General features: G+C 39.4%; 1 protein-coding gene across 1 annotated transcript in view; it reads right to left on the reverse strand.

Moving 5' to 3' along the window:
* LOC126428424 (uncharacterized) overlaps nucleotides 1-21,685 on the reverse strand; it is a 118,223-nt gene that overhangs the window by 54,623 nt on the left and 41,915 nt on the right. Inside the window, exon 6 of the mRNA XM_050090351.1 lies at nucleotides 11,400-11,585. Coding sequence (XP_049946308.1) covers nucleotides 11,400-11,585 — 186 coding nt within the window. The remainder of the gene's footprint in view (nucleotides 1-11,399; nucleotides 11,586-21,685) is intronic.

Genomic DNA, 21,685 nt, shown 5'->3' on the forward strand with positions numbered 1-21,685 from the left:
ATATTTTTTAAAGGATAAATTACTCAAGTAAACTATTTAAAAAATTTTCTGTAGATCACAGTGACTTTGAATAGAAAGAGTCTTTCCATCTCATCCCATACGGTAAGTCTCCCCGACCTGCAGTTCTGGGGGACTTTCCCAAAATCTACCTTTTTTCCTAGACCTCTCCAGTCCTTTTCCTTCACCCTTCTTCCTTCCCCTTCAACCCTTCTGCCTGAAGAAGGAGCCACTGGCTCCGAAAGCTTGTCAATCGCAGCAATCTTTTATGTGTGTGTTCTGCTGCCTCTTGATCAGTATATTTTTTTTATCTATCCAGTTAAATGATTTAATAAATAATCAATTGTTTTCATTGTCACATCATTTTTATAGTATTTTGTAGTAACTGTGTGACTCATTTGAGCTCTGTTGTTAGTAGGTAGATTAAATAGATACCTGCTACGCTTTCTAACACAGGAGAGCATGTTGGAGAGTGGGGGCGGGAGGGATTGAACCGGCTGGCTGGCACGGTGTGTTATGTTGGTCCAAATAAAAGCTCTGTATGCCCAAAACCAACAAAAGAATTTTTATTTGATGAAACAGGAAATTTTATAAATCGATCTCTGAGTCTGGCAACTTATGAAGCCTCTTTTACTTGGAGCTGGCATATACATTTTAAAACAATTTTTGTGCTTGTAACCCAAACAAAAGCTTAACACCACTTTATGAATCTTTTATGTGAAATGACAAATTTAGCTTCTGGGTGGGTGTACATGGTTACGATGACCTATGAAGGGGAAGCGGTTCCTTTGGAGTGTTTCAATGTACACTCTGATATTGAAGCAACTTCTTTGCAGTGTGATGGCACGCATTTTGTGCCTGGCAGCACTATTTTTGTAACGAATCAATCCAAATAAAAATAGACAAATTTCATCATTGCTTTGTCAGTAGTTGTTGCAATCTTGTATGGAACTATTGTTTTTGAAGGTTGTAATTTTTTTACATTAATATGGATCCTAAAAAGCAGGAAGTTGATAGTGTATATAGGAAGTTTTTGACTAAGTTGGCTGAACAATATTGTTTTACACTGCCAGACAAACCTGGAGCTGTTCCAGTTAAACTGTTGCTCTTGTGAGAAGTGCCAATTTAAAGTGGCAAAACAAAACAACTTACCAGCAGTTCAATGAAAATATTCCTCTGGGTACTGGAAAAACTCCATGCATATCCAGCTTTTCACAAAAAAAGCACAGCCTTACTAAGGCACTCTGTGAACTTGGAATGAAAAAATCTGTCAAAGCAGCACTGCATGTGTGTTAGATGCTTAATAAACACCAGAAGCCATTTTCAGTCTCCAAGATAGTAAGAAATTCATGTTTTAAGTCACAGTGGAATTTTTTGAAGAGAAAAAGGATGTTGTTGCCACTATTTTAGGTATCCCATTCTTGCCAAGAGGCAGCACAATGAGAACCAAAATTTTGGCTGCTGACAATAGAAGTAGTTTATGCGAACTTCTGCAGAGGACATCTTGCTCCCCATAGCACTTCCTGAAACATGTGACAGTGTTGATTACAACAAATGTCTCCTTTTTTCTGAAAGTAAAGCATTTAGGGAATACTCTATAACAATATTTGCGTTTAAAAGCAAGACTCACTGAAGATTTATTTGAGACTTTTGATAACTTCATGAAAAAACAAACATTAATTATGATAAAATGGCGTCCCTTTCAATTGATGGGGCCACAGCGATGATTGATGAAAAGCGACTAGTAAAGAGAATCTAGGATAAGAACACTGGGCTACTACCATATCTCCAGTGCATAACTCACCAGAAAACTTAGAGCAACTATGAAAGAAGAGAAGGACAGCTCTATCAAGGTGGATAATTTAATGAGGTCTTATTCTCCTTTTCAGCCCAGACAGTTCAAAGAGTTTCTCCTCGAGTGTGATTCAGCACAATCTGACTTACTGCAGCCCAACAATATTTGTTGGCTACGTAAAGGGCAAGTTACTGAATGGTTTTGGTAAATAGAAGAAGTAACCTCCTCCTTAGACAACTTGGGTGCATGACAAGCAAGGAAATATCTGGAGTGCCTTGCAAACGAACACAGTAAGGTACCAGTGGCTTTCCTGAAAGATATTCTCAAACATACAAATGTGATCAATATCTACACGGATATAGAAAAGTAATGTGCGAGTTGATACACAAGGTGTGTCTTCTTTCTGTTGCAAGCTCGATAGCTTTGAAAAAAACATTGCAAGTCAACAATTTATTCATTTTCCAACAATTTCTTGAATATAAAAATAATTCTGGAATAGACATTGCAGTATTTCCGAATTTCCTGTCAGATCTTGGGAAGAAATTTGCAGCAAAATTCTAAGACTTCGCAGAGACAGGGAAGTTGTCAAAATTCTTAAAATCGCCCTTTTAAGTTCTTCCAGTGGCAGACTGGACTGATGTTGCTGCAAAGTTTTTCCATCTTTCAAAGCCCTTACTGCAACTGGAGATAATGAACTTGCAGGGAGATATATTCATGCAAACATATAAAACTGCATCTGCTGAAGAATTTTGCAATGCAGCTAATTGCTTGCTGTACTGTAATGCACCATTGCACAGCCAAGTTCACTCAATTGGTTTTCGAGCCTCAAGTGGTTACCGATTTGGAACTGTTGTATTTCTGCACTGACTTCACTGTGTCCCAGGCTTGTTAGTGCTTTATTCAATTCATGAACTTAGTCCATTGCAGACTTACCTACCAAATGGTGCTAGTACACAGTAAACTAGCCTTGAATAGGAAATAGATCCTTTAATTGTAGGAGCACACTTTGCCACCTTTCTGATAAGCTTGAGCTGGTGGCCAGTGCTTACAAAGAATAGTGTGATTTCCACCCGACCACACTGCATCAAGTAACCCAGCATCAGTAACCTTGCAGAAAGCAAACCTTCAAACTATAGCCCGTAGACGGCTACAGTATCTAGCTCACAAGACCTACCCACTGTCGATTGTAGGTGTTCATTTGCACTAAGATTTGGCCAGGTAATACCGCAGTTCTCCCTTTTTTTTTTTCGTTTCCACATGTCCACAAATTTTCTGGACTTGATACTGCACAGAAACAGTGCTGTGTCACCAGGGAACATATATCGACCAGGAGTCAAAGCTGTCACAAACAGATTGCCACAAAGTTCATCAACCCATTAACTGCTTTCAATGTAATATTACACTTCGCCAACTGACATTCATCTCAATTTTGACAAAATACTACGTTTCTGCACACAGTCTCCTATTTTGTTTGTTTTGGGAGTCATAATTTGTAACATAACCTGTTTATGGTAGGAGCTGCACTCTGTTGGCATCATCAGAGCTATTTTAGTGTTTTCTCTGCTTCCTTTAGCAGGAAGTTTTGTAAACGGCTATTTGGAATGTGGTGACTCGGCAGGTGTTAGAAGTACACATCTAAACATGACCAATTCATTGATGTATTATGCTTGGGATAATCTTGAATGTATTCTTTTGTGACCAGAAGTTTTCAGTGATGAGGAATACTTCAAAATGTCCAGCGAAAGTAGTCAAGCATTCAGTAGCAGCACAATAAGTGACTCCCAGCACTGTGAGTTTGACACTGAAGTTGGTTCATTTACATTCTTTCATTGGCAGAACATAAGGAAATTGAGGTGAATGCATTCTGATGACATTTATGCAGTACCAATAAGTTCATTTACTGGAAATCCAGGATCAAAAGTCACAATAAATGGATGTGAATGAAAAGTCTGAGAAGTGAAGCTACTATGCATATGATAATTACATTCTCTGTCTTATTGAAATACGTTTTCCAGTGTGTGTTGCAACTACAAAGAAAAATGAGAATGCAATAAATAAGGGCACTACTTGTGCATCAAGAAATGTTAAGATTCACATTACCAATACGGAGAGTGTGGTGTTGAACTGTGTGTGGCCATCTGCTAGTAAATCTACCATTCACATAGAAAATTCTAACCTTATGATCAAGATTTTTTTTAAAAAATTATGGCATTCTGAAACACCTTCTGAATAAACCGCAAAATTTCATGTCTGTAAATCAAATACAAATTCAGTTATCCTGCACCCATCCTGCTCATGCTCTCAGAATAAACACTGGGGAATGTGTAAGTGTCCCAAATTGAAAAAATTAAGGAGTTAATACGGACATTGGCATTTAACTGTCTGCAAATGATGTAGTTGTCAAGGAAACAGAGAAGACAGTATTACGTCCTGATGGCATGCTGATATTGAATGATGATTAAAATGTGGAATTGCTCAAGAACATTTATTTCTACAGCATCTGCAAGTTTCCTATGTATTTCTGTCACTAATCAGCTAAAATGGATATGACAATCACACTGTCCATCAAAAACCAAGATCACTCATATTTGCTATGAAGCAGCTATCACTTGGACAATAGGATCTTAGCAATTGAACACAAACTCAGATTAATGAAGGATGGGGACAGAAATCAGATGGGTCTTTTTGGAAGAACCATCCCAGCATTTGCTTGACCGGTGGGAAATGTAAATCAGGGTACCATTAAAGGAATTTGAATTATGGTACTCCAGAATGAGACTATTGCATCTTATCACTGCAACACCTTGGTTGGTGCCACTGTCATATGAACACAAACAGCTTCCATGCACTGAGCAATGTAACTGCCAATGTGTAGTAGTACTGGAGAACACAATACTGAAAATTAGTGTACAATCCAAAATACAAGTATATTTCATATTCCTAAACCGTCTATTCACCATTTGCATCAACTTTCAGTTTTGCACTGGTATTTCTCATTTTTGATTACTGTTCCGAGATTTTTGATTCATTTTAAATGCCTATTTAACTAATAATGTCAATCAATAATACGGCCTTACTGTAGTGATAACACCACTTCACATCAGATCACTGAAGATAAGCACTATCGGGTTAGGCTAGTGCTCGGATAGGTGACCATCCGGTCTGCCGAGCACTGTTGGTTAGCAGGGTGCACTGGGCCCTTGTGAGGCAAACTGAGGAGCTACTCGATTGAGAATTAGCGGCTCTGCTCTCGTAAACTGGCATACGGTTGGGACAGCGGTGTGCTGACCACATGACCCTCCATATCCGCATCCAGTGACGCCTGTGGGCTGAGGATGACACGGTGGATGGTGAGTACCGTTGGGCCTTTGTGGCCTGTTTGGATGGAGTTTTGTTTTTATATGCGAGTCTGAATTGGTGCTGTGGACATATTTGTAACTATGTCTCCCAAAAATATATACCGTATTTACTCGAATCTAAGCCGCACTCGAATCTAAGCCGCACTTGAAAAATGAGACTCGAAATCAAGGAAAAGAAATTTTCCCGAATCTAAGCCGCACCTGAAATTTGAGATTCGAAATTCAAGGGGAGAGAAAATTTTTAGGCCACATCTCCAAATCGAAACAAAGTTGGTCCATTGTAATATGAGACACAATTTACATCGAATGAATGACAATACAGCTACAGTAGTTTGGTTCGAGTCATAAGCTTAGCAGTTATGCTTTACCAGGTAGCCATTGCTATGCGTCAGGCGCTCCTTCCGTATTTATACGGGTACCCTTCCTTTTTTTCACGTGCTTCATCTGGTTTGAATAGATTGCTTATTTTTCTTTGATCTGATAAGCACCGTTTTCTTTGTTATAGGAGTTTACGTCACTCTAAGCTGAAAATTCATTACTGTACTGTGTCATGCATTGTTTGTCCTATTCTGATAGTGCGTGTTTACGGCCTGTCACCGCTCGCGGCATGGCTTGCTTTTGTGTGCACTACCACCGTTTACAACTAAAAAAGAGAAAGAGAAAGAGAGAGAGAGAGAGAGAGAGAGAGAGAGAGAGATCATCTCATTAGCGAAACAATGGCAAGAAACTGCTATTTGTTGTTACTTACACTGCTGCTTTCTTTGATAATGATCGACAAGAACCAAATAATAGACTGCGTATGATAGAAGATGTTCTGAACCAGAGTTTAGCGAAAATTTTTCTCTGTTTGAAAATCTTTGCAGGCGCCTCTTTAGTACATTACATTCTGCACAGAAATTAGAGTCATCTTAGGTTTAAAAATCTAGTCAATTGCTGTGCTTCATTTCTGACTGTATCACTATTAGGCATAAGAATAATACAAATATAAACATGGCATGATATGTATATTCTTCCGCGTTTGCTGTTGTCTCACTCTAGTTTCGTAGTTTATTAGGCAGACAGGATTTAAATGAAATAGCAGCAAACACAAAACAATACACGGCAAAATGTTTATATTCGTATTATTCTTATGGTGAAGAGAATACTGCATGTGATTCACAATTCATAAAAGTTTCTATTAGCAACCATCTCTTCTCACAGGTAGGAAAAAATTCAGAACGTAGAGTTGGCCATATTGACAAGTAGAGTTGGCCATATTGACAAACATCTCAAACAGTCTTGCCAATTGGATTTTTGTAGTTCATTGAAATGCTGCTACATTCGAAGATGAACAATACGGAATTTGTATTTACTTCATTGGATAATGTATGAAAATGCTGTGGTCGAAACTGGGGGCGGAGAAAAAAGCTCGACTTCCACCTTTTTTTTTTTTTCAATTTATTTACTGACGCAGAGGATTTGGTGCCAGTATTTATCTTTGTGCCTACAAAGGATGCCTGTGTAGCACTACATATATTCGATGGCAGAAGTTAGTTGTGGCGGCACCCACCAACATTTTTCAGAACTTCCGCTTGCTTTGCACTTGATTCTAAGCCGCAGGCAGTTTTTTTGATTACAAAAACCGGAACAAAGTGCGGCTTAGATTCGAGTAAATACGGTAAAAACTTGTGTGAAGATTGCAAGCGATTATTATTATTATTATAAAATACTAACCAAGGACCACTTAATTCTGTTTCCAAGTTAAGTGTCCAAACAATGTTCACAACATTACTGTCATATGGTGGTACGTTTCAGACAATCTTGCCAAGTAAATCGTTTGGCGATTTAATTTTATAAAAATATCTAATTTTTGGTAATGTTTTGATGAAGTATGATTATGTTAGAACTGCTTATTAGGCATCTTTGAACTATACACACTATACAAGAAATTTGCGTTCACAAAATAGAAAAGTGCTTGATCTTCACATCTCTATACACGATACAGCAATGTTATTCTTCAAATGAGATGGCTCTGAATGGAAAACAAACAATGTGTTCACACCTACTACACAGAGCAGTACAAGAAGAGGAATGAGAGGGAGGCATATCCCATTGACTGAAGAATCCTTCAAAAAAGCAGCTCGGTACTTAGGTAACTTGTGACTAAGAAATATACTGAAAAACTTACAGAGCGTTGACACATCAGAAAATTTTCAAAGAAGTGAGCCGTCCCGGTTCATACTGATCAAATGATCGCTAGATTGTGGTACTAGTGCAGGATCTTTGGTAGTTCTCTGTGCGAGGAGCTTTGACTGGCACCAAGGTGGACAGTTAAAATTTGCTGGCCGAACTGGAAGAAGAACTTGTGCTGGTTTATATCAGTTGTCTGGAGCTGATAGTAAACAGCTTTTAAAGAGCACAAATCTCATCCTGCGAAGACAGTGTTTTGGGTTGGCTGTGGTGGTGATGGGACTCTGGAAATTTGCCTGTGCTGAGCGTGTGGAGATTTTGAGCATCACTTCGCTACCAATTCATCAAATATTTTTGTTACACTCTTTTTGTTGTTTCTGCAGCTTATTGGGTAACGTTGTAGTGCTGTGATTAGTTTCTCCTCCCTGGAAGGTCTGCTGTGTTCACTGTTCATGGGGGTTTGCTGCGAAAGAACTGAAGTTTATCTTAATGGAAGCAACTCTGTTTGATTACAGACGTTAGTTGCAACTATTTGAAAAATGTGTGGAAGTTGCATAGTCTGTGTTGCAAAGCTAGTGGAGTTATATTAATCAGAATGGCCTGTTTAAACTGCTCATATTTTGAGTAGCTTACCATTTACCATGTCTAGGGCTGAACTGTGTGTTATTTTCCCTTTTAAACACAGCGAAGTTTAATTTTATTAGAGTGGCTTTTGACTGTACTTATTTTAGTTAAGCATTTAGTGGTGTTAACCTAATTTAACCAGTGCCTTTAACTGTAAAAATTATAGTTAAGAATTTGTAAAACATTTTGATGGGGTTGTTAGTTGACCCAATGAGAGATTTTCTATTTTAAATTCTGTTAAAATAAGAATGTACTTTTCCACTGTAATTATGGTCAGCCTGGTAATATCAAGTTTGACATCTGAAATTCAGTTGCTTAGCCATTTGAAATGGAGTTTACATTGGTAAGAACTATCCGATCTGTTACTTGTGGCTGGTGTCTTATCGCAAAACATGTTAGAAGTTCACGACTTTGAATTTTATTCCATTTCAAAATAGTGTTTAATGACTGCTCATGCTGCATAATTAGTACAAGTAACTGTCTGACAATTCTGGGAGCACGTAAGCTTTATTGGTTTCCTTATTCCCGTAATAAGAATGCTACCAAGGGGTTAAGTGCTTGGTTGCTGATAACCATAATCGCTGATTGGGCACATCCTTGTTTTTTATTTGTTTATGTTTGGCTCTTAAATGGTAATACAATGAAATATGTTCCACCCGTTGTAAAACAGTGCACTATTACTAGTTTTCTAAGGTTAGTTCTTAGTCTGTTGTACGAGACCTGACCCATCCACCAGCATCCCCACGGGTGGTGAGTTCACACTGCCCACCCTGTCTGTCGTGTTATCCCGCCTGTCACGAGGCTGAATTGTATCTGCATAACTTCTAATTCTGAACTTATGTCACCAATGGATCTGACACACTGCTTGTGCAGTTCCTGTTAATTGTTACCAAATTTTGTTATGCTGCCAACCATAGGAATGTACTGTATACACAAATCTCAGCTTTTTATTAATGTCTACCATGTTTAAATTGCAGTTTGTCTGAATCATTTGTATTCAGAATTTGTATTTAAAATTGGAGAAATACTTAGCAACAGTACAGCCTAGACAGGGGCCAGTGATATACTTACATATCTCATGCAACAATGTCGTCAACAGTTGCAGTGAGATATGCTGGAAATGAAATGATGAGTGTCAACTGCCAGTTCTGTGCAGTCAATGAAATCGCAATGAGCAAATGACTTGTTTGGAAGCATAGATGAAGACATCTTGTCACATTCTCACATCAATATAGATGCTAAATCCTCTACATATTTGGATAAAACAGTTGTGTTCTCAGGTCTTACGGCAATTACAATATCAGAAATCAGAACATATTTGTAAGAAACAGCCAAATATGATCATCAAAATACAGAGCGAAGCAAAAACATGTTAATGTTAAGTGGGTGTTCTCTTTTTTGTTTTTTTTTTTTTTTGCAGATTAAACCATAGCCTCTTGATATTCAGGAATGAAGGAAGACAACTACCTGGATGGAGGTCTTTTAGTCCCCAAGCATCATACAAGAAAAATTCGAGGCCTGGACGGACAGGACGCACCGTCTTGCCTGACAATTGGAAGGACCTATGAGAAGTTTGGAAGGACGAGCTCCATTCAAGACAATTGCAAGGCAAACAGTGGTACAAACAGACCTGTCCGAACTAGAAAGAACATCATCCTCACCCAGGAAGCAATGGCGGCCAGCTCAACCAAGTTCACACAGACTTTCTCGAGAGACTAACATTTCTCAAAGGTCAGTGGTTAAAATTTTGCACCACGATTTAGGAATGAAGCCATATCTCTTGTAGATGGTGCAGCAGCTCACACAAATGTGGGCAAGCAAGCATGTGTGAGTGCTGCACAAATCATCTTGGGACTGGTGCACATGGAGCCTGATGTTCCATTCACGTTTCCTGATGAAGCAATGTTCGATATCAGTGGTCATGTGAACTAGTATAACAGTGTCATCTGGGCGACCGAGCACCATCTTGAACGTCTTGCTTAGGTGATCGTCAATGGCATGTACAAATTTTTAAAAAATGCATTACACTGTGCACTGTGCTGTCTGTAATATTGTCATTTTATTTTGCTAATGGTCTTGGTTCTAAACCATCATCAATGGCAGGAAAATTATCACAGATTTATCACATGTCATACGTGCTTTAAAATAAGTTATCACAGGAAACCATAACTGCCAAGGTAATATAAAATGAAAAATTGTTAGCGTGTTACAATTTTTTATTCTATATTAGCTTGGCTACAGGAAGTTACTATCATTGAGCACCTACAGGAGGATACAAGATGACGTACATAAAATTTCTTGTTTGTGTGATGAATGGCAACTAGCTCCAAATGTAGAGAAAGGTAAGTTAATGCAGATTAGCAGGAAAAACAACCCGGTAATGTTTGAATACAGCATCAGTAGTGTGTTTCTTGACAGTCACATCGATTAAATATCTAGGTGTAGCACTGCAAAGTAATATGACATGGTATGAGCATGAAAGGATTGTAGTATGGAAGGGCAATGGCTGACTTCAGTTTATTGGGAGAATTTTAGGAAAGTGTCCTTCATCTGTACAGGAGACCCATATAGAACACAAGTACGACCCATTCTTGAGTGCCGCTCAAGTGTTTGGGATCTGCAACAGGTCAGATAAACAGAAGACATCGAAGCAGTTCAGAGGCGGACTGTTAGATTTGTTACCAGTAGGTTCGATCAACATGCTAGATGCTTTGGGAACTCAAATTGGAATCCCTGGAGGGAAGGTGACTTTTTTCCCCCCCCTCAAGAATCACCATTGAGAACATTTAGAGAATTGGCATCTCAAGCTGGCTGCAGAGCAATTCTACTGCCGCCAACATACATTTTGCATAAGGGGCATGAAGATAAGAGAAATAGAGTTCATACAGAGGCATATATACATTCATTTTTCTCTCACTCTTTTGTGAGTGGAACAGGAAAGGAAATGAATAGTAGTGGTACAGGGTGCCCTCTGCCACACACCATATGGTGACCTGCGACAGTTGCATGTAGATGTAGGTAAGTGTGACTTCACGTTTTGATTATGATAGGATAACCTGCAGTTTATCTCTCATGTGATTTAGTGAATACTGTCTCTTTCTCTCACATACATAATAGATATGTGCACAATAGGCAATAAATGTGTGTGTGTTAACACACATACATGACGATGAAAGTGGCACTGACAAACTTCCACAGCTGGTAGTGTGGATGAAAATGAGGAAAATATGTCTAGTAAACATGGGATCTAAAATGCACAGCTTATGAGCTATTAGCACTTTTTCATCTCTACTACTGTGAAACACATCTCTTCTACTGAAGAAGTGCAAACAGCTCCTAAGACACACATTTCACAGCCGATGTTTACTTGCCACTTTTTGTCAGCTTTTGGTCCATACTACCAATTCAGAAAGTTTCATCCTATATATGACACATATAGACATTGCATAACTTACCTGAATGCCAGAGGAACAATTCCTGTTAAAGACGAGTCCAAGGACATTGACGTGAGTTCTTGCAGGTTCTGAAGCTTTCCCAGAGCAACAAATGCCTCACGCGCCTCATTGCGAGGCACGTCATACTGGTAAAGTTCGAGACGTTCCAAGGTGTCTGCACACACTGTTAGCAGTGGGACGATACATCTGCAAAAATTACAGTGAACCAGATTGTAATATTTATTTATCCATTTATTTTACCTAGCCTTCATGCACTCTCTTACATCCATCCAGACATTCCTAATGAGTTTACATTACAATAGTTGTAGCAAATAAATAACACATAATAATAATAATAATAATTAATAATAATAATAATAGCAGATTTAGTAGGAAGAAACAAATTACAGGCAACTCCATCCTTTGTGGATGACATCGTGGTACTCTTGGACGCCCTGAGGATGCGACCATCCACATCAGGAAGCAGAAAAGTTGACCAAGTAATATGCATGACATGTAATACCTCAACTAATACTGAGAACAAAATAAAAAATTTGGAGGCATTACTTTTCACCACACCCTTGTACAAGACTGACACTGAGTACTACACAGGGACAAAGTTCTATGATCAGATTAAGAAGAAAGAGAAAAGAAGGCAGAAGATATCAGCTCAATTTCCAATTTCAAGGACATCCTGGAGAAACAGCCACTATTAAATGGCAATAGCTTGGGCATGTTGCCAGAAGAAATGATTGCTGGTGGACAAATATGGCACTGGAATGAAGTCCAAAGGACAGACACACACACACACACACACACACACACACACACACACACACACACACACACGACTGCCAGGCCGACACGACAAAGACCTGCAGAAGGTTGCTGGAGTCTGCTGGCTGCATATTGCCTGAGACTGTTCCCTGAGGAAGAAGTAGTTGCAAACACGTTGTGTCTGAGCACAGTACTTGAAGAGATCACATGATTTAATGATAAAAACAGCTGATGACGGTGAAACATTTAATATATATGACATAAGGACTCTTATGGTTATGATGGAGTGTCTAGCAGAATATTAAAGTACTGTGCTGCACGTTAGCCCTGTATTTAGCCACATTTGTAATTTTTCCTTTAGGAATGGTCAGTTTCCTGAGTGATTAAAATACGCAGTAGTAAAGCCGCTTTTTAAAAAGGGAGAAAGGGATAAGGTAGATAATTTTAGACCCATTTCTATGCCATCAGTACTCCTGTTCCTTATTTATATAAATGATACGCCCTCTAGTAATACGGGTAGCTCTAAAACATTTCTGTTTGCTGATGACACTAGCTTTGTAGTAAAGAATGTTGTGTGCAACATTGGCTCGGTTTCAAACAGTGCAGTACATGACCTACGTTCATGGCTTGTAGAGAATAAACTAACACTAAATCACAGTAAGACTCAGTTTCTAACATACAATTCAACAAAACCTGACGTTTTAATGTCACAGAACAGGCTTATGATTAGTGAAACTGAACGTTTCAAATTTCTAGGTGTTCAGATAGATAGTAAGCAGGCTTAATACTGCCATTTTTACTATTCGAACGGTATCAGAAGTGAGTGATCGTTCGACACGAAAATTAGTCTAATTTGCTTATTTTCATTCACTTTGTCATATGGTATTATATTTTGAGATAACTCTTCCCATTCTACAAGGATATTTTTGGCTCAGAAACACGCAGTTCAGGTAATAAGTGGCGTAAGTTCGCGAACCTCTTGTCGACCCCTGTACACTAGTCTGGATATTTTGACAATGGCCTCTCAATATATATATTCCTTACTGTCATTTCTGGTTAACAATATTAGCTTATTCCCAAAAATAAGCAGCTTTCACTTGGTTAATACTTGGCAGAAATCAAACCTGCATTTGGATCTGACTTCCTTAACTCTGGTGCAAAAAGGTGTGCAGTATACTGCTGCGTCCATTTTAAATAAGCTACTACTCAAATTCAAGAATCTTAGCAGTAATCCACACACTTTCAAATCAAAACTGAAGAGTTTCCTCATGGGTCACTCCTTATATTCTGTCAAGGAGTTCCTTGAAAAATTAAGCTGATTCTTGTTGTATTGTCGACTGCGTTTACTTAAATTTATGAAGTGACTTTTTTCGGGATCATAAGCATTTATTTTGATCTGTTATTAGTTTTATGTTGTAATTTCATGTACTGACACGTTCCATGACCTTTGAGATTTGCTCCTCAATTTGGTTCCACGGAACTTGATGTGTAAATAAAATTAAAAAAATAAAATAAATAAAGAATTAAAAAAAATTAGGGGTGACCAAAACCTTTAGTGTCAAAATCACACACATGAGAGATGATCAAAGACAGTACTTCAAGAAACAGGACTAATATTTGTAAATGAATATTTCATTAAATTGTACAGGAAAATCGACTAGAGTGCTTCTATTAAACTAAATAAAGTTTCACTAGAAAAAACTGAGGCGTACATCCCACTGGACACTCACCTGTCCTAAGACCTGCGATAATTAATAGGGTTACAGTACGGTGGAGTAAAGAACATCAGGTGGTGGCTGCTGAGTACTTTGGTAAGATGCAGAGACTGGCCTGCTTAGCCACAACAGATGGAATTAGCAGCACATCCATTGTTCGTATGGAGAACATGCCGGACATGTCCCCATTACACCTTTGGGTTAAAATGGAGACAGTGGCAGGGGCATACAGGTTAAAAACTGGAAATATATGGAAATCTTTATAATACCCAGCACCTCACACCAGCATAGTGCGGTAAGTATAGGAATGGTTGAGAAAGTGCCGGTTGACCATATAGTTACTTCCAGCTGCTTCAGTAAACCTTTCTATATAATTATAGGAGGTAGGGAACAGTCGAGGAAAACCGTGACATTGTTCAGGAAACATAATCCGCTTTGCTGATGAGTCAAAAACAGACAAAGGTGGTGGGGCTAGGTATATTGGATACAGCCTAGACCAGAAAGCACAATCTCTCTAGGCAAGCCAGGTATGGTATTCCAGGTGGAGATCTTCACAATCAGAAAGTGCACAGAGGAGAATCTACACAGATGCTACAAAGATCATGGCATTTAGATTCATTCAGGCAGCTGAGCAGCTCTGAAACCTGTATCATCCCCTGCAATGAGATCAAAGATCACTGCAGAATGCCATGAAGGCCTCGCGAGACTACCGTATTTACTCGAATCTAAGCCGCACCTGAAAAATGATACTCGAAATCAAGGAAAAAAAATTTTCCCGAATCTAAGCCGCACCTGAAATTTGAGACTCTAAATTCAAGGGGAGACAAAAGTTTTAGGCCGCATCTCCGAATCGAAACAAAGTTGGTCCATTGTAATATGAGACACAATTTAGATCGAATGAATGACGATACAGCTACAGTAGTTTGGTTCGAATCGTAAGCTTAGCAGTTACGCTTTGCCAGGTAGCCATTGCTATGCGTCACGCGCTCCGTCATTATTTATACGGGTACACTTCCTTTTTCACGTGCTTCGTCTGGTTTGAATTGATGTCACTCTAAGCTGAAAATGCATTACTGTACTGTGTCATGCATTGTTTGTTGCATTCTGATAGTGCGTGTTTACGGCCTGTCGCCGCTCACGGCATGGCTTGCTTTTGTGCTTTTGTGTGCACTACCACCGCTTACAATTAAAAAAGAGAAAGAGAAAGAGAGAGAGAGAGAGAGAGAGAGAGAGAGAGAGAGAGAGAAATCGTCTCATTAGCGAAACAATGGCAAGAGACTGCTATTTGCTGTCACTTACACTGCTGCTTTCTTTGCTAACGATTAACAAGAACCAAATAATAGACTGCATATGATAGATGTTCTGAACGAGAGTTTAGCGAAAATTTTTCTCCGTTTGCAGGCGCCTCTTTAGTACATTACATTCTGCACAGAAATTAGAGTCATCTTAGATTTAAAAATCTAGTCAATTGTCGTGCTTCATTTCTGACTGTTTCACTATTAGGCATAAGAATAATACGAATATGATATGTATATTCTTCCGCGTTTGCTGTTGTCTCACTCTAGTTTCGTAGTTTATTAGGCAGACAGGATTTAAATGAGATAGCAGCAAACACCAAACAATACATGGCAAAATGTTTATATTCGTATTATTCTTATGGTGAAGAGAATACTGCATGTGATTCACAATTCATAAAAGTTCCTATTAGCAACCATCTCATCTCACAGGTAGGAAAAAATCCAGAATGTAGAGTTGGCCATATTGACAAACATCCCAAACAGTCTTGTCAGTAGGATTTTCGTAGTACATTGAAATGCTGCTGCTACATTCGAAGATCAACAATACGGAATTTGTATTTACTTCATTGGATAATGTACGAAAATGCAGTGGTCGAAACTCGGGGCGGAGAAAAAAGCTTGTCTTCCACCTTTTTTTTAAATTTGTTTAATGACGCAGCAGTTTTGGTGCCAGTATTTATCTGCTTGCCTACAAAGCATGCCTATGTAGCGGTACATATATTCGACGGCAGAAGTTAGTTGTGGCGGCACCCACCAACATTTTTCATAACTTCCGCTTGCTTTGCACTCAACTCTAAGCCGCAGGCTGTTTTTTGGATTACAAAAACCGGAAAAAGTGCGGCTTAGATTCGAGTAAATACGGTATAGGAAAGCTGATCACTCAGGAATCTGTGGCAATGAACAAGCTGATAGGTGATGGTTAAATGAAATTATCAAACTGAATAAAAAACAAAAATGTGGAAGGCTAATGATGCCAAAGCCATGTTTTAAGAGAAGTTCTGTAATCCTGGGCTTCAATAAGAGGCAGATTAAGTTTCGTGCCTGGTCATAGGAACTTCAGGAAACACCTGCACACAATGGGAATAGAGAAAGAAGATCCTAAGAGCAGACTATGTGGTGTAGCGGACAAAACTGTACCAAAAGGCGCACAATATTTGGGTCACAAATTCCTGAACAGATTGTGTGTATCAAAGACATACTAAAGGGACTCCCATTGCTCTTAAAGAGGATTGGTCAGTTTTACTAGAATGGCATGGAGAGAACACACACAATAAACACAGTTCTAGTGTGGACAATGGGACATTAAGTCCACTGTAGTTTTGTCTCTGATAAAAAATCAAGTCAAATTAAGTTTTCAAAACTAAGCTTCCAATGTGTCTGGAAACAAGAGTCTGAGCCAGTGTATCTTACCAGTTTCGTCTTCTAGCAGTCAGACTTTCGTTTTAATGCAAAATCCATTCATTTAAAAACTGGGGACTCTTCAGCAAGCTATGCTGAAATGCACATTGGGAATCACTGGGAGAGATAGGGGAACAGACAAGTGGATCAGTGACAGAATGCTGAAAAAGACACAATTAGAACAATGCAATGGAAGTGGTCAGGGCAGGGATACAGGCTAATGCACAGTACGTGGAGCGAGGGAGTTATCTGCTGCAGTCTGAGAGTTGGGACACTAATCTGACAAATGGCAGGCAGAAGACATACAAAATACGCAGGTGTTCCATGGAAGCATACAATGAAAACTGTAATGCACTGGAAAGTGTAGAGCAGACTTTTCTCTAGCAATGACCGTCAAACAATTGATGACGATAATCACATACCTTGTAATGAGAATTACAAAAAACCCAAAACATCATAATTCAGGATTTTAATTGAGAAAAACTGAGTGTGTTGGGGGAGAGGGAGAGGGAGAGGGGGGAGGGAGAGGGGGGGAGGGGGGAGGGGGAGAGAGAGAGAGAGAGAGAGAGAGAGAGAGAGAAGGAGGTACATGTGTGAAGAAAATTAGTTTTTCACGCATCTCAGTGTTTATGACACATCTCCCGAACCGTGTTTCATGCAATGATATCTACATCTACTTCTACATGATTACTCTGCAATTCACTATTAAGTGGTAGGCAGAGTGTTCATCTAACCACCTTCAAGCTGCTTCTCTAGTATTTCACCCTAAAAAAGGGTAGGTTAAAAACAAACACTTAAATCTTTCTGTGTGAGCTCCGATTTCTCTTATTTTATTATGATTATCACATCTCACTATGTAGGTGGGTGGCAACAAAATGTTTTCACACTCTGAGAAGAATGTTGGTGATTGACGTTTCACGAGAAGATCCTGCCACAATGAAAAAGCCCTTTGTTTTAATGATTCCCACCCCAATTTGTGTATGATGTCTACAGTAATCTCTCCCCTATTTCACAACAATACAAAATGAGCTGGCCTGCTTTGAACTTTTTAGATGTCCTCCATCAATTTTATCGCCATGCAGATCCCGCACTGCACAACAACATTCCAGTAGAAGGTGGACAAGTCTACAGTTTGCTTTCCCCACAACATTATCTGTGTGATCTTTCCAATTTAAGTTACCTGTAATTGTAATCCCCTAATATTTAGCTGAATTTACGGCCTTCAGATTTGTGCGATTTATTGTGTAACCGTACTTTAGCAGATTCCTTTTGGTACTTGTGTGGATGATTTCACACTTTTCATTACTTATGGTCAATAGAAAAGAAATTATTCAGATAGAGAAGGGAGACGAAAATTCATGGGTGACTGGAATTCGAGTGTAGGAAAAGGGAGAGAAGGAAACATAGTAGGTGAATATGGATTGGGGCTAAGAAATGAAAGAGGAAGCCGCCTGGTAGAATTTTGCACAGAGCACAACATAATCATAACTAACACTTAGTTTAAGAAGCATGAAAGAAAGTTGTATACATGGAAGAACCCTGGAGATACTAAAAGGTATCAGATAGATTATATAATGGTAAGACAGAGATTTAGGAACCAGGTTTTAAATTGTAAGACATTTCCAGGGGCAGATGTGGACTCTGACCACAATCTATTGGTTATGACCTGTAGATTAAAACTGAAGAAACTGCAAAAAGGTGGGAATTTAAGGAGATGGGACCTGGATAAACTAAAAGAACCAGAAGTTGTAAAGAGATTCAGGGAGAGCATAAGGGAGCAATTGACAGGAATGGGGGAAATAAATACAGTAGAAGAAGAATGGGTAGCTTTGAGGGATGAAGTAGTGAAGGCAGCAGAGGATCAAGTAGGTAAAAAGACGAGGGCTAGTAGAAATCCTTGGGTAACAGAAGAAATATTGAATTTAATTGATGAAAGGAGAAAATATAAAAATGCAGTAAGTGAAGCAGGCAAAAAGGAATACAAACGTCTCAAAAATGAGATCGACAGGAAGTGCAAAATGGCTAAGCAGGGATGGCTAGAGGACAAATGTAAGGATGTAGAGGCCTATCTCACTAGGGGTAAGATAGATACTGCCTACAGGAAAATTAAAGAGACCTTTGGAGAGAAGAGAACCACTTGTATAAATATCAAGAGCTCAGATGGAAAACCAGTTCTAAGCAAAGAAGGGAAGGCAGAAAGGTGGAAGGAGTATGTAGAGGGTTTATACAAGGGCGATGTACTTGAGGACAATATTATGGAAATGGAAGAGGATGTAGATGAAGACGAAATGGGAGATAAGATACTGCGTGAGGAGTTTGACAGAGCACTGAAAGACCTGAGTCGAAACAAGGCCCCCGGAGTAGACAACATTCCATTGGAACTACTGACGGCCGTGGGAGAGCCAGTCCTGACAAAACTCTACCATCTGGTGAGCAAGATGTATGAAACAGGTGAAATACCCTCAGACTTCAAGAAGAATATAATAATTCCAATCCCAAAGAAAGCAGGTGTTGACAGATGTGAAAATTACCTAACTATCAGTTTAATAAGTCACAGCTGCAAAATACTAACACGAATTCTTTACAGACGAATGGAAAAACTAGTAGAAGCCTACTTCGGGGAAGATCAGTTTGGATTCCATAGAAACACTGGAACACGTGAGGCAATACTGACCTTACGACTTATCTTAGAAGAAAGATTAAGGAAAGGCAAACCTACGTTTCTAGCATTTGTAGACTTAGAGAAAGCTTTTGACAATGTTGACTGGAATACTCTCTTTCAAATTCTAAAGGTGGCAGGGGTAAAATACAGGGAGCGAAAGACTATTTACAATTTGTACAGAAATCAGATGGCAGTTATAAGAGTCGAGGGACATGAAAGGGAAGCAGTGGTTGGGAAGGGAGTAAGACAGGGTTGTAGCATCTCCCCGATGTTGTTCAATCTGTATATTGAGCAAGCAGTAAAGGAAACAAAAGAAAAATTCGGAGTAGGTATTAAAATTCATGGAGAAGAAATAAAAACTTTGAGGTTCGCCGATGACATTGTAATTCTGTCAGAGACAGCAAAGGACTTGGAAGAGCAGTTGAATGGAATTGACAGTGTCTTGAAAGGAGGATATAAGATGAACATCAACAAAAGCAAAACAAGGATAATGGAATGTAGTCTAATTAAGTCGGGTGATGCTGAGGGAATTAGATTAGGAAACGAGGCACTTAAAGTAGTAAAGGAGTTTTGCTATTTGGGGAGCAAAATAACTGATGATGGTCGAAGTAGAGAGGATATAAAATGTAGGCTGGCAATCGCAAGGAAAGCATTTCTGAAGAAGAGAAATTTGTTAACATCCAGTATTGATTTAAGTGTCAGGAAGTCATTTCTGAAAGAAAGTGTTCGTATGGAGTGTAGCCATGTATGGAAGTGAAACATGGACGGTACCTAGTTTGGACAAGAAGAGAATAGAAGCTTTCGAAACGTGGTGCTACAGAAGAATGCTGAAGATTAGATGGGTAGATCACATAACTAATGAGGAAGTATTGAATAGGATTGGGGAGAAGAGGAGTTTGTGGCACAACTTGACCAGAAGAAGGGATCGGTTGGTAGGACAAGTCTGAGGCATCAAGGGACCACCAATTTAGCATTGGAGGGCAGCGTGGAGAGTAAAAATCGTAGAGGGAGACCAAGAGATGAATACACCAAGCAGATTCAGAAGGATGTAGGTTGCAGTAGGTACTGGGAGATGAAAAAGCTTGCACAGGATAGAGTAGCATGGAGAGCTGCATCAAACCAGTCTCAGGACTGAAGACCACAACAACAACAACAACAACATGGTCAACTGCCACTTTTCACACCATACAGATATCCTGTCAAAATAATTTTGCAAGGGTGGGGGTGGGAGAGGTGTGTGTGTGTGTGTGTGTGTGTGTGTGTGTGTGTGTGTGTGTGTGTCAGTGAGAAACAGTTTCAACAAGATTGAAATTATGTGTCAAATTTGTTGGGAGTTGCTAAGTGCCCTCATTTTCAAGTAATGGGTAACATAGTTCGGATTATCTGTGCAGTGTGACTTACACCATCTCAAGACATCTACACAATTTCTAACTTTAATTATAGACTTACTGGGTTAAACGTCTAACTAAGATCATACTTCTTTAATGAGTAGATTATGATGGCATTTTTAATGTTTAAATTTTGCCAGTAATTATATGAAATGCTAAAAATCAAATTTTTATTGCCCTGTCCCCCCCCCCCCCCCCCCCCCCCCATCCCTAAGCAGTTTAACAGGCAATCTACAACTGAGATCAAATGGTTTTAGCCAATTAGTGTTAATATATGAGGGTTGGAGAAAAAGTCATTTCAACAATTTTTTCATTGCAGAAACCACCCTAATGGGAAAATGCCACACATACTGCACAGATGAAAGGACAAGGTAGGAACTACGTGTGTGAACATTGTGCCTCCATATTTATTACAGTAGTGGACAATACTGGTTTTGTGGTGCAAAATGATTACAAGCACAGCACACGCAGCTGACATGACAAAACTGGGCCTAAGGGCCCTCAAAGTAGTCCCCACAACATTCACCACACGCTGCAGGAGGAGGGGATGGCGCCGAGCACCGCCCACTTCACTATTTGCCGCACCGAGTCTGAATAGGGTCCTCTGTTGTCGCACGACATTGGCGACGTCCTTTCTTGTCACAAACTGCCTAGTGGGTAAGGGTTCCTTTACTTTTCATATGAGATTGAAGTCACAGGGTGAAGGGTCAGGTGAGAGTGGCAGGTGCTCCCATTCTTCCATCCCCAGCACCACAGATGCCACTATACACACTCAGCCTTATGTGGTTTCGTAGTACAATTGCACTGTATTTTGTCAGCACCGCACGCGTCATTGGCAGTGTGCAGTGAACACTGCAGGAGAGTATTCTGACAGTCTTTAGACCCAGTTTTGTTATGTCAACCATGTCTGTGTGTGCTGTGCTGCACTTATTTTGTGCCTCAAAACCAGTATTGCCCTGTACATTACCATAACAAATATGTGAGGTACGTTTTTCGATGTGCACACATGTGGTTCTCAGCTTGTCCTTTCACCCATATGTGTCATTTTTACAACCGAGTTGGTATCTGC

Source organism: Schistocerca serialis, chromosome 12 (genome assembly GCF_023864345.2).
Source record: "Schistocerca serialis cubense isolate TAMUIC-IGC-003099 chromosome 12, iqSchSeri2.2, whole genome shotgun sequence".
NCBI classification, from domain to species: Eukaryota; Metazoa; Arthropoda; class Insecta; order Orthoptera; family Acrididae; genus Schistocerca; species Schistocerca serialis.